At 37.5% G+C, this 14,531-nt stretch overlaps 1 protein-coding gene across 6 annotated transcripts in view; it reads left to right on the forward strand.

The window, feature by feature from the left end:
• LOC120771854 (GTP-binding protein Di-Ras2-like) overlaps positions 1 to 14,531 on the forward strand; it is a 137,409-nt gene that overhangs the window by 83,803 nt on the left and 39,075 nt on the right. For all 6 annotated transcript variants that reach the window (XM_040100098.1, XM_040100097.1, XM_040100096.1 and 3 more), the window contains one exon: positions 7,638 to 7,747. In XM_040100098.1, the coding sequence (XP_039956032.1) occupies positions 7,638 to 7,747 (110 nt within the window). The remainder of the gene's footprint in view (positions 1 to 7,637; positions 7,748 to 14,531) is intronic.

The following is a 14,531-nucleotide window of genomic DNA, read 5'->3' on the forward strand; positions in this document are numbered from 1 at the left end:
AATGCTCCGCATTTGAGAAAAAAAAAAACATTTCATTAGGCTTGAAAATCAAAAGTGATGCCCTCCTAGCATCAAACCATTCGTGATGACGCTTTGTATCTCTTCTCCAACGACATACATATATGCACGCAAGTAAGTAAGAAAAAGCTGCCACGAGTTTTCAGGAACGCAGTTGCAGAAGGAAAGAGTGCCCTTGCTCCTCTGAGCCTAAGAGCGCACAGCAATGAATTTGCTGCCAGCATTTGTATTTAATGTATTTAATTTGGCATTAAGTTATATTGTTGGTTCCATATTTTTAGCAAATGTGGCCTTTGTGAGCGCCCTCCGCCAGACAAACACGCTATAGAATATTATTGGCTTGACTATGATTTCAAAACACCACCTGTTGGTAAAACTCCCACCTTTTTCCTAAAGCTCCTCTACATCAAAATAAATCAACCGCTCCCTAATTACTCCTCAGTATTTGGCCTCCATAAAAGCTTCCTATTAAGGATAAGCCTTGATAAAAGTCCTTCTTCTTGAGAAGAAAAGGACTTATACAGACAGACGATATCTCGTCAAATAAAAGAGCTTTCCATAGAAGAGCACGAATTTGATCGCTCAGTTGGTATGGAAGCGAAATGCTATAGTAGTCCGATATCTCGATATCTCGGTGTCGGCCGTTTCCTTCTGTTCAGGGTTTATATTTCATTTCATTTTAAGCATAGGCCACAAACACTTACCCAAACACACTTATGTATGTACCTTTGTAGTTCATTTATGTTTTTATATATTTTAATATTTACTGAACATGTGTCTGTGTGTGTGCGTTTACCACAATCCCGCAACAAAAAGTAATTTCAAATTGCAAGCAATCAATTAGCGAGTCAAACATAAAAATAGTTAAGGGGAAACTGTCAACAAAAGTGTGTTTACATAACCATATTTTCGGTGTGGAATAGTCATTAAATTTGCAATATTAATCCGTCAATGACACGAAAAGGAAATTATTACGAATTAATTTCGATTTATAAGCGCATCTTTTTACACACACACACATACGCTTGCACCGAGATGTGTGTCAACAAGTGTGCTTATGCTTACAATATGTCTTTTTGTTGTTTTTCATATATTCATATGTTTGTTCGATTGTTCGTGACAGCCATTTTGACGTGCAAATAAGTAGGCTTGCCGTGACATTCGATGATAAGCGAAACAATTTGTTGACTACATTGGAAACTAATGTGACATAGTAGCGCAGAAAACAAAATGCTGAGTGAACAAAAAAACAAAACGAAAAAGGAAAAAAAAATAAAACAAAATGTCAAGAAAAATTTCACCAGGTTAGTAAATGTCACTTATCAGCGCGGAATGTATATTTGAAAAGACTGTTTAGAGTGACAACTGACAGTTGACAGCTGACGGTTGGATAAATATGTAATCTTTGAAATTATTCACGTATAAGTTTTCGTCGTTGTCACCTACCTCTCTTAAACCGAATGGCACAACCATCGTTGCGCAATGTGCTTATGTTTTTTTTTGCAGCACAGATGTCGGGAGGTTACGAGCGCACTGCGTCCATACGTTTTAAGAGAGGTAGGGGGCTAAAAAACTCAATATCTTTGGAATGGTATTAATGAACAAAAACTTTTTGCAGATTTTTATGGGTGAATATTTTCCGCGTTGTGTCACATACTTTTCCATTTTTTTTATCGCGAAGAACATATGAAAATTTTTAATAGTTTAACAGAAAATAATGTAAAATATTATTATTTAAACAAATGGATCATCAAAAAATATTTATAATATAGCACAAACATTTTACTTTGACTTCGCGAAATTTCATCGATTTATGTCGAGTAGTTTATGAGAAAATAATTTTACAATTTTATCATGCTCTAAACTTCAACCTTCAATAACTTTAACACAAAAAAAGAATTTGGCGAAATATTTATATCACGGGGTATGCGTCGGTCCCCTTCCTAATGAACTGCTAATTTTCCAAACCGGTGATTTTTCGAAATTTTCAAGGACGTGAAGTGGTTTGACCCATATAGCTAAAATTTTGTAGTCAACTTAAAACCTGCAGACTTTCAGTACATTTTGAATATACTTTTATTGTAATTATATATATTATATTTTCTCTTGTTTATAGACGGCTTCATTTATTATTTTTTCTATTTAGTTTTTTGTTCGCCGGTCAATTTTTTTGATCATCAGAAGTGTCCATGTGGGAATAGTTTTTTTCGTAAATTTCTTGGCATCAACTTGTTTGTATTCCTTGGTGGCAACTCCATTAATTGTGAAATTCTTTTCTGATTTGCGTCCTTCTGCATATGCGGCCAGCGAGCAGAATTTCTCATGTTTCTGAATACTATTTCCTCTAGTGCTGGATAAGGAATTCCATAAAGGATAATTTCGTCATTTGAAGGGTTCGGCATTTGTTCAGCACGAGTCTTTTCCTTTGTTGTGAATGCATTATTGTGTTTAAATGTGTTCGCCATTTGTCCAGAATATGCACCACTACTTGTCGTCGCTTCACAATTAAAATTTTCTTCCGTTGCCTTCTTTTCGCATTCGAGATATAGTCGGTCCAGTTCCTTATATATAAAAATGTTTTCATAAATAATTCATTTATAGCTTTCCGTTTCTCGAGCGGTATATTTAAAATTGGCACTTTCTGTAGCAATCGGTTGCAGTACGCTTGCAGATCGTCGAACTCCTTCCGCGACTGTTGTGCCCGGATATCACAGTAGAGTTTCCTTTCCTGTTGCGAGTTTGCAATTGTTACTTCCCGTTTCAAGCGGTTGCGGAACGATTGCTTCCGTCTAAGTATTAGGTATTCATCAGACTTTAGTCGATACATTTTTGGTTTCATATGGGCAATCAACTTGTCTGTTACGTAATATTTTGATTTGATTAATCGCAAAGAGTTTTCTAAATAAGGAGCGCCGCCATGCTTCATTTCGACGCGATGTCGGAATATATGTAGTGTACCAGAGCGATCCGGGATGAGTTGGCAGCAGCTTTTCGAATGCTGAGATATGCGTGTTTGTTATTTCATATATTTTTGGTGTTATAGGCTATTCAATGGCAGTGATTTACAGATACTAATAGTTGTCCGGCGTGATGCTCCCGTTTTTATAGTCATATCACCGAGGATATATTTTTTTATATTTAAGACTTACTACTATATAGTTTCAATTATTAAAGGCGTAACTTTGAAGACTCTTAGTGCTTTATACCTGCAGGCCAATACTAAGAATCTTAGTGCTAATTCATAAGTGAAGACATTTTAATTACTCGTGTTCGGACAGTACCTTTTGTGTTCTTGTTAATTAATTCGGTATTTGTTTAAATTTTGAGAGATACTATGTATATTTATTTATTCAGAAATTTTAATTTTTATCATTGGATTTATATATACTGCATATCTAATATACCATAATTATTTTAGAAAATGGTTATTAGGGATAAAAAAAAGTTAATTCAAAATATGTTTGTGCACCACTTACATGAACCGAATAAGAATTTGCAACCGAACATTTTATATGCTTGCAACATGAAAGAACCAAATCCTGCTAACTACCTACACATAGGTGTTGGTAAGACTTTATATTAAACCTGCACCTTAGCCAATATATCTTGTGACCAAAAATTACCCGGAAATTATAACTAAATTCCAAGGGTGAATGATACAATATTTCAAAAAGATATATTTTGCTAAGTTGGTTCTCTCGCAGGTCCACCCAAATGATTTTGGTGGATATTTTGAGTATAAGATGCGTTCTTGCTCGACTCGCTCCGATTAAGCTGACATTTTTCAAAAAGAGTACCGTAAACAAGTCTTTTTCGACAAGGATCAAGTCCTGCGATCTCTGACCCATCATTCATGGAGAGCTTTATAACTTCAGATGACACATGAATTTATAAGTTTCAAATGCAAACAAGTCAACAATCATCGGAATAGAGGCAAATAAACGATCCGAAATCAAAAAACCACACAAAGCCACTCAAAAATTAAACTGATGCTCATTTTTCTTTTCCATATTCGTGGCTTGGTGCATAATGAGTCTGTTCCGAAGGAACAGGCCGTCAATAAAGAGTTCTAGTCGGCGTATTGAGGCGTTTGCGGGAGAACATCCGTCGAAAACGGTCGGAATTGTGGAAAACAATTCATGTATTTTACAAGATAATAAGGCACCATCGCATCAAGCCACGATTGTGACCGAATTTAAACCAAAAAAACGCAATGAATATCATCGATTAACCACCAGATCCTCCAGATTTGACTCCTTGTATTTTTCCTCGTTCTCCAAACTGAACCGCGGAACTCGTTTTCAGTCAATCGCAGAGATAAAACAAAATTCGCTGAAAGAGCTGAAGGCCAGCCCATAGTAGTTAAGGAAAGCCTTTCGGGGAATGGAAAAATCATTGACATAAGTATACTACATCTGGTGAGGATTAGAAAGATTATCTCTGAATTTCATTTATACTTGTATATCTCCCATATTAACCAATATTTTCGATCAAAAGTCAACTATAGCTATTGAGGTCAACATACATATACGGTAGCCAGGAAAATAATAAGACGAAGTTTAAAATTGACGTGGTTGTAGTCAGATTTCGCATATTTTCGCACTATAATATAAAAGAGTTGAAAATATGTCTAGATATCTCTATCTAGAACTCCGTTTTATAAGGAGTACTACTGTGAACAAATTGAAAGGTGAATTTTTAATTTATACTTCGCGTGTTTTCGAATCGGTAAAATTCTGTAAGTTGGTAGTACTGTTAGTGATTTCTATTCCAAATTTCACGTTAAAATATTTATTTGTATTTGAGATACGCGTCGTTTGAGTGAGTTCTTCGATTTTTAATATGTCTGAATTAATTGGACAAAGAAGTGTGATAATGCACCATCTCATACTGCATTGGTTATTCGTGATCATTTCGCCACATTTTCAAGTAATATCGTCCCGCAATCACCGCATTCAGCACATTCACATGTCCCCTCCGAGGACACCGTTTGGACTCAATTGAGAATATAGAAGCTGAATCGAAGAAGGCTCTGATGGCCATCAAAACCGAGGACTTTTCCAAGTTCTATGATGACTGGAAAATTCGTTGGCTTAAGTGTATTGCAGCGGGAGAAGATTACTGTGAAGGAAATGAAATTGACAAAATTCACCTTTCAATTTGATCACTGTAATAGATGGGGTTTTCATCCTATTTCACCTTTTTTTACACTATCGTAAGAAAGGTCGAAATCTGGTGCTATCCAACTTTTGGTGATATGGCTTGTATCTTTTGGCAGATATATACTAACCATTAAACTTATTACAAGTCAGGGCCGTGCCCACATTTTAATGATTCTCAAACCACAGATGCTCCTCCTTAATGCAGTCCATTGTGCCAAATTACTGTTTTATGTCTTAATTTATCGCTCAGGTATGGAAATTTACGTGTTTTCGATTAATGGAATTTTGTGGGCGTGGCATTGGTTCGATTACACCCATCTACGAACTCTTTCTATCTTTTTGCCAAGGAACATGTATAGCAAATTTCTGTATGATATCTTCTAACTCATGTTGTTAATTACACGGACGGACGGACAGAGGGCTATACACTCGGTATTCCACTAGTCTCCTTATTTTCCTCACGTATACAAGTATATATGTAAATGTATATCTATCTCGATTTCTTTAGGCGATGCAAGCAACCGTTAGGTGAACAAAACTATAATACTCTGTAGCAACTGGTTCTTCTTCTTCTTAATTGCCGTAGACACCGCTTACTCGATTATAGCCGAGTCAACAACAGCGCGACAGTCGTTCTCCACTTGGTCCTTCCAACGGAGTGGAGGTCTTCCTCTTCCTCTGCTTCCCCCGGCGTCGAAAACTTTCAGAGCTGGAGTGTTTTCGTCCATCCGGACAACATGACCTAGCCAGCGTAGCCGCTGTCATTTAATTCGCTGAACTATGTCAATGTCGTCGTATATCTCGTACAGCTCATCGTTCCATCGAATGCGATATTCGCCGTGGCCAATGCGCAAAGGACCATAAATCTTTCGCAGAATTTTTCTCTCGAAAACTCGTAACGTCGACTCATCGGTTGCTGTCATCGCCCAAGCCTCTGCACCATATAGCAGGACGGGAATTATAAGCGACTTATGATCCAGTTTAGCTTTTGTTCGTCGAGAGAGGACTTTACTTTTCAATTGCCTACTCAGTCCCAAGTAGCACCTGTTGGCAAGAGCAATCCTGCGGTGGATTTCCAGACTGACATTGTTGGTGGTGTTTACGCTGGTTCCAAGATGGACGAAATTATCTACAACTTCAAAGTTATGACTGTCAACATAGACGTGAGAGCCAAGTCGCGAGTGCGACGATTGTTTGTTTGATGACAGGAGATATTTCGTTTTACCCTCATTCACTGCCAGACCCATTTTCTGTGCTTCCTTGTCCAGCCTGGAGAAAGCAAAACTAACGGCGCGGGTGCTGAGACCAGTTATATCAAAATCATCGGCGTACGCCACAGCTGTACACTCTTATATAAGATAATACCTTCCCTATTTAGTTCTCCAGCTCGAAGTATTTTCTTTAAGAGCAGATTGAAGAAATCACACGAAAGGAAGTCGCTTGTCTGAAACGTCTTTTGGTATCGAACGGCTCGGAGAAGTCCTTCCCGATCTTGACTGAGCTTTTGGTATTGTTCAACGTCAGTTCACATAGCCGTAATAGTTTTGCGGGGATACCAAATTCAGACAAAGCGGCGTAAAGGCAGCTCCTTTTTCGTGCTGTCGAAAGCAGCTTTGAAATCGACGAAGAGGTGGTGTGTGTCGATTCTTCTTTCCCGGGTCTTTTCCAAGATTTGGCGCATGGTGAATATCTGGTCGGTTGTTGATTTTCCAGGTCTGAAGCCACACTGATAAGGTCCAATCAGTTTGTTGACGGTGGGCTTTAATCTTTCACACAATACGCTACGCTAGACAGCATATGCGATGTTGAGGAGTCCCCAATCCCACGGTAGTTGCAGCGCAGATTGTGGGGTCACCTTTTTTATGGATTGGGCATAGCACACTTAAATTTATGCTTTCGTCCGAATATTTTACAAAAGAAGCTGATGCATGCTCCTTACCAGTTCTTCGCCGCCGTGTTTTAATAGCTCGGCCGGCAATCCGTCGGCCCCTGCCGCTTTGTTGTTCTTCAGGCGGGCAAATTGCTATTCGAACTTCTTCATCGTCGGGCAATGGAACGTCTGCTCCATCGTCATCGATTGGGGAATCGGATTCACCTTCTCCTACCGTTGTGCGGTCACTGCCATTCAGCAGACCGGAGAAGTGTTCCCTCCATAATTTAAGTATGCTCTGGCCATCGGTCACTAGATCACCTTTGGGGGTTCTACAAGAGCAGCAACTGGCTACAAGAGTATAAAAAGCAAGATTTTACCAAATCGAATCAAACGAACGATTTATCTCTAAATTCCAAGACAGACCATCACTAGTCGATTTTATTTACTGCTATTTCACTTACTACTAGACTAAAGCCCAAACCTTCTTAAAGCTCTAAACTCACATGCATCAACATAAACTTATGAATATATTTAACTTTTTGACTTTCTCTTTCTTTTTATGTTATAAATTGCTGCTGCTAAAGAATATTCCCATTGTTATCGCCGGCAATAAATCTGATTTGGCCAACACACACCGAGAGGTGCGACTGGAAGAAGTCACGGACTGGGTCTACTGTGAATTGCCGCGACTAAGGTGAGTTCAGCCAAATCTAAATTTATTTATAAATAAAAGTATGTGTGTCTGCCTCTGTGTGTGCATATGTTTGTGTAACTCAGGTGTTTTGAATATTTTTATCCATGATAACGGGATATTTTTGTTTGAAACATCTCTTATTGTTGTTGCTTGCTCCATGGCGTCGTCTTCGTTTGTTTTACATGATAAGCCCGAAACAGCTCCTAACTTCTGCGGTCGATAGCACATTTGACTTTATGTGTGATATTTATATTTAAAAAATTGTGTTTTGGGTAAATGTGTATATCTAGATTAGAAAAAAAATCGTTTAATCGAACATACCGGTTGTGTGGGAGCGTGTACCGATTGACAGGGATACAGTTATGCAAATTGCCGGAATAAATATGTTGCAGCCGATAACAGTTAATATGCTTGATTAAACATAACGACGTAAGCGGAATAAATGTTTGAGTGCGTGCGTACTGCATATACAGGGTGGTTCATGTGAGTGCTGGCTATTCAGCAAACTTAAACGTCCGCTCCGGGGAAACCGTTTTGAGTCATGTCATGAAGACATTAAACATGAATCGCTACGTGCATTGAAGGCTTTTCCGGAAATTGACCTTAAAAACTGTTTCGAGGATTAGAAAAAGTTGGCACAAGTCTATTTGGGCCAAGATGGACTACTTTGAGAGGAACGGCATAGACTTTGAAAGATAAATAAAGAGTTTCAAAATTATGAACAAAAACTAGGGTAATTAATAAGTGATATTTACAAACTTATTCACAATTTTGGATAAGATTTAACCACTGAGTGGTTGACGTAAAGTACTGGGAGTAACTATGGACCCCAAATTCAATTTTAATTTTCATACATCTTCCATGGTTTTAAAGCTAAAGGCGCTCTTGGTTTGGTTAAACGTTGGTATAAAGAATTTAGAGAGCCGCATGTTACAAAAATTCTTTTAACATCTTTGGTAGGACCTATACTGAGTAATGCTTCTGTTATATGAAACCCTAGTTATCATTTCTATTCGGAGAATTTGGAGTCTGTTAAACAAAAAATTTATTTTTTGCCTTAAATCATTTACACTGGGATTCCATGTTAAATCTTCCCCCTTACCCTAACCGTTTAAAACTTATAAATCCTCTACATTCGCTAGTCGTAGGGAGATGCTTGGTAAAATATTTCTTGTAAAACTTATGAATGGGTCAGTCTCTAGTCCATCGCAGGTGTTTGACATATATTTTAACATAGTTCCTAATTTTGGCTGTTGAAATGTTAATTTAAGACTCGGCTAATTTCGCTGGTTTGCGAAATGCGCCTTCTGCGTCGGTTGGGCGGAAGGAGGGTAATGGTTGGGTATTAGTAAACCTTATAACTTCCTGATTTCCGTGGAATTTATTTCCTGGATTTCTGAGATCAAGGGCTTATGCTAATAAATCACATTGAATGATGGTCTTAAAGTGGGAACTCACTTAATATAGAGACTGCTTGATAGAGTATTTCGAAGTGGAATAGCTCACCGACAAGAAATTAAGAGATGTAGCAGGGAGCAAACATAAAGTGAAAGCATACGCGAGCTCTAAGAATAAGAATATCTATTTCCGTTTAATAACTATGCGCGAGAGTACGCTAATGAAACAATTTTATAGAATAATTGGATTTCATGTCGATTTTATGTAAATTTAATTATTAGCAAGGAAGTCAATTCAATGTGACCAACCTAATCAAAGCGGGGAAAAGTGATGTCAATCGAAGTGAATGTGTGTGTTTGTAATGATAAAACTAAAGGGTGTGTATTGAAATCTGTTGACATGAACCGCAGTTAAACGGGTTTTCCGCGCGCACACATTTCTCGGTTGGTGGGTAATTGTGTCGCCGCTAGCAACAGTTGCAGCTGCGCTTGTGGAATCGGTGCAATCAGTGCAAATCATTGCAAACAGAGCGCCAAACAAAGTAATGCAACGTAGTGTAGTAATTATTTCAGCAAATCGAAAATGGCGGTTACCACTAAGCGGCACATCTTCCCCTCCATTCCCCCACTCGCTGCTCTGCTCTTTATTCTGTGAGATTACAGCTATTTTCCAAATGCCGGCGAACACGCAACAAATCAGCAGACCAAGTTAACATCAAAATAGAAAAAAAAGCAAAAACAAACAATTAAGCTTCAACTGTGACCGTTTAAATGTGGCAATAACAATACGGTGGCGATGGAAAAAACAAACTCGGGAAATGCGCGGTTAATGAAATCGGCAAAGCAAACAACCGCAAAAGACTTTAGTAAAAGTTCTTGGTGTTGGTGTAGTATTTGCAGCGCCACAGTTGGCTTGGCGAAATGCAAATTTATAAGATCAGAAAAGAAAGAAAATAAATTTATAAGATCAACAGGGAACCTTGTTTTACCAAACCATAGTCTATACCCTGCACTTATATTTTAGTAGCAAAGTTGGATTTTAGGGTTAGAAAGGATTAAAGTTAGTATTTGCTCAGCAATAAACAATTAAAACCAAAAAACCAAGACAAATAGATGACATTAAATTGCAACTTGCTTTTCATACTACTTTAATAAAAAGCCACTTTCTGAACTGCGAAACATAATGCTGCGATCCCAAGGTGTCAGATATGACTTAATTCTTCTTTATTGTCGTAAACACCGTTTACGCGGTTATAGCCGAGTTAACAACAGCGCGCCAGTCGTTCTTCCTTTGCTGTGTTTGACGCCAATTGGTGATCACAAGTGTAGCAAAATTAGTCGTCATCAAAAAGGGGGTCTCTGATCCGAGGATACTGTGTTGTTTTCATTAGGGGTGTTTTTTTTTAACGTTGCGGATCTCAACCCAGCGCAAAACCTTGGGGAAAGATACTCCGTTTTTTCACTTTAGATGTTTTTTTTGGCTAGCAGGAGATACTGGGTCTAGGGTCGTCGTGAGCCATTGTAAAATAATGGTTTCTGGTTATGACCGAGTGAATGGCGCTCGAAGAATTTTCCTCATTTGCGTGCATTCTACACATGGCTTCATCCTAATTCTTCCCCCTACTTTAAGGGGTTATATAGAGTTAAAGCGAATTTTCCAGAATTTCTTTTCGAGCAAACTTTTAAATTTAATAATCCTTACTGTACTGTTACATTTTAAGACTTAGTATCAGAAAAAACTCCTCTCAAACAAAAAAAAAACGTTTTGCGATGATCATTATATCTCTGAACTGGATCCTCTGAAATTTAAAAACCAAGCAGATTTCGAAGGTGTTAAATGCAGTAATTTATTGAAATAATAAGCAAAATAAAATTATTTTTTATAATTTATTATAATTTTTTCAGGTGGTTTCTCTAAGAAAATATTATTTTTGACCAAAATTTCAGACTTAAATTTCTTATAAAAAATTTTTATTGGTCAGAAAAAATCTTCGATTAGTTACTAAAAAATAATAAATTTAAGAAACTCGCGTTAAAATTTGAGACTAATCGGTTTAGTCGTTTTCCAGTAATGTTGGACATCGACTTTGAAAACACCATTTTGAGAAAAACGCGTTTACAGTTTGGCGTTGTACTTCCAAGCACTCTGAAACGTCTTTTCTAATTTAATTATAACTTCAAAAATATTCACCGGAACAAAATGAAATGTGTGTTCTGTATGTATTTTTAATATATGAACAATAAGAAAATAAAATAAAAATATCTATTTTTTGAAAATCTTAATTTTATTTAACCCCTTAATCCTTTCAACCTTGTGTAGTTTCCAGCACCGAACTTGCAAATAAGGCATAAAAATGTATAAAATTATTTTTAAGTGGGTCCATAAAAATCACACTGCAATCATATAAAGCATAGTTATGTACATAAATATGTAAATATATGTAGTCTATATTTTTTTGCCACCATAGACGAATATGCTCCAATAATTTAAGATATTCCCAAAATAGCATTTTAAAAATATCTCAAAAATATGTAGATATACAAAATAATTTACTTTCTATTTAAATGGAGCTCAACACGTTCAGCTCCATTGTCTAAATCCATATGTATGTATGTGAAATGTGTTCCATGCAGATTGCGGAATTCAAAACCAAGGTTAAACGCTCAACCAATTAATTACAACAAAGGTTACTAAAATAGATCTGAATGTAACATACAACACAAAAACAGAAGTTTGTGTCTCCCGACAGCACTAACGCTCACATTAATAATACATTTGAAAAAGAGAATCCTGTGAATCTTTGTGCGGTGCGTGTACATGTACACTTATTTCGGCACAAAGCTACGTGGGCTGTCGCTGCCTGACTAACTTACTGCTTGACTTACTGAAGATTGCGTCAGCGCTACCTCTGCTGTTTCAATTGCACTCAGCACCTTCCATGTTAGCATGGGTGTACGTATTTTCACGTGGATCACGTATGCTCAAGCCGTTGTTGCCTACCTTTGTCAGCGCTGAATCCTCCAGCAGCTGCCATTGTGTGATTTAGCATTGGCTCGAGTATTTTTATTACATTTTATTTCTCTTTTCATGTCATTGACAGTGACAAATTGTGCTTGACAGCGTGTAAGCGACACTTTTAACCACTACAATACAGATGATCTATATGTATGTGGCATGCTTATCCACAGATTTAGTAATATAACATTTTTTTAGTCACTTCCATTTTTATACTCTTGCAACCAATTTCTACAGAGTATTATAGTTTTTTTAATCTAACGGTTGTACGTATCACATAAAACTAAACGAGATAAATATAGGGTTATATACATATATATAAATGATCAGGATGACGAGAATAGTTGAAATTTACTAAAGCTATAACAACCAAATTCGCCCAGCATGAATAAAACAAGAACTCCTACCGATGGTATAAAAATGGATGACATCGGAGGATAACGTCGCGTACTCCCCGTATAACGGTACTGTTAAAAACTACTAAAAGCGCGATAAATCAATAATTAAATACGATTTAGATATTCAATTTAACAATGAGAGAGCGATATTCCTGCGGTTAGGTTCAGATAAAAGATTTCGTATATATCATTTATATAACACCAATATCCTAGTAATAAAGTTGTTGTAATAATTTTTAATAACTATCTTAAATGTCTTACTTTGGCGCCAATTCCTTCTCCAAACGAACTGGAGGTCTTATTCTTCCTCTGCTTGCATTGGTAGGTTCTGCGTCGAATATTGACATTGCTGTTGGTGTTGATACTGGTTCGTAAATAGACGAAATTATCTACAATTTCAAAGATATGACTGTTAACAGTGACGTGAGAGCCAAGTCGCGAGTGCGACGTCTGTTTGTTTGATGACAAGAGATATTTCGTCTTACCCTCGTTCATTGCCAGACCCATTTGCTTGAAACCTCGTTTGGTTTCGAACGGCTCAGTAAGGTCCTTCCCGATCTTGACGGAGTTTTTGGTGTTGCTCAATGTCGGTTTACTCATACGTATATTGCAGGGATACCAAATTCAGATATCGTGGCATAAAGGCAGCGCTTTTTAGTGCTGTCAAAATATTTTTGAAACCGTTGAAGAGGTGGTGCGAATCGATTTTCTTTTCACGGGTCTTTTCCAAGATTTGTCACATGGTGATTATCTGGTCGGTTGTTGATTTGCCAGGTCTAAAGCCACACTGATAATACCTAATCAGTTTGTTGACGGTGGGCTTTAATCTTTCACACAATACGCTCGATAGAACCTTATACGCGAATTTGAGGAGGCTTATCCCACGGTAGTTGACGCAGATTGTGGGGTCTCCCTTTGGTGGATTGGGTTGAGCACACTAAAATTCCAACCATGCTGCTGTTATTCCTCTTGAGTTGGCAGTTCTTGGTTGGAAATAAATTCGGGTACATACCGATTATGTAGACCTGACTGATAATGCAAATACATCTAGAATCCAGCTTCGAACATTTCACATATTTTTCTCACAAACTCAACGTATCTCACATCAGTGCCAAGCTCAAACTCGTTTCTGTTGAAAACGTTGGAGAGACTAAAGTATTTTTACGTTGGGAGCAGAATATCGAGGCGTAAACTCAGGCCCCAGCATGCCTACGTCAAAAGCAGGTCGATCGACAATACTTTGCTAGATGTATGTAGTGTCATCGCTGCAGGGAGCCGCTATGATTACAGCCCTCGAAATGTTTGAGGTGGTATCGAACTCGGAGCGTCTCAAATATAATATTATTTGCGAAAGAATAGTGGTGCTGGTTAGGGATAGTGAAAAGCCATTCCGAAAGGTTGACAGAGCACCCATCAGAGTGGGGTGCTTTCCTTACTGCTTTGGGTCTTGGTGGTTAACGAACTTTAAGAACTCGTGAAACTATGCTAACATCAGTCTACGTTGATGACTTTATTCTTATTATTGAAGGAAACTAACCACATAATACCTCAGCATGGTATCTAACTGGGTGAAAGCAGTTAAGCCGTCAATCTAAGTAAAACTGCAGCGATTTTATTTAGCATGAAAATTCCCGCCGTAACTTCCTCCTTACTACGAGGCTTAGGCCTGCAACCTCTTATTGAAATGAAATACCTGGAGCTTATTGAACTACTTGCCTCTAGAAAAGTTGATCTTGATGTTCCCGTAAGATGGAAGTAAGCAAAGTTCCATTAAAGTACAAATTTAAAAGATTGTATAGTTTTGAAGAATTTTTTCTCCAGCTTTTTGTGTCTTTGTCTCTTTTACAACAGAAATATTTTGCCGGCATTTTGAAAATTCCCCGAAATTTATAGCACAATTACTTGTATAGTGGTATTCACTTACAAACACATTTGCAGTAGTGTTTTGCTTTGAACTTGAACTTAAAGAGATC

The sequence above is a fragment of the Bactrocera tryoni genome, chromosome 3, assembly GCF_016617805.1.
Source record: "Bactrocera tryoni isolate S06 chromosome 3, CSIRO_BtryS06_freeze2, whole genome shotgun sequence".
Taxonomy (NCBI): domain Eukaryota; kingdom Metazoa; phylum Arthropoda; class Insecta; order Diptera; family Tephritidae; genus Bactrocera; species Bactrocera tryoni.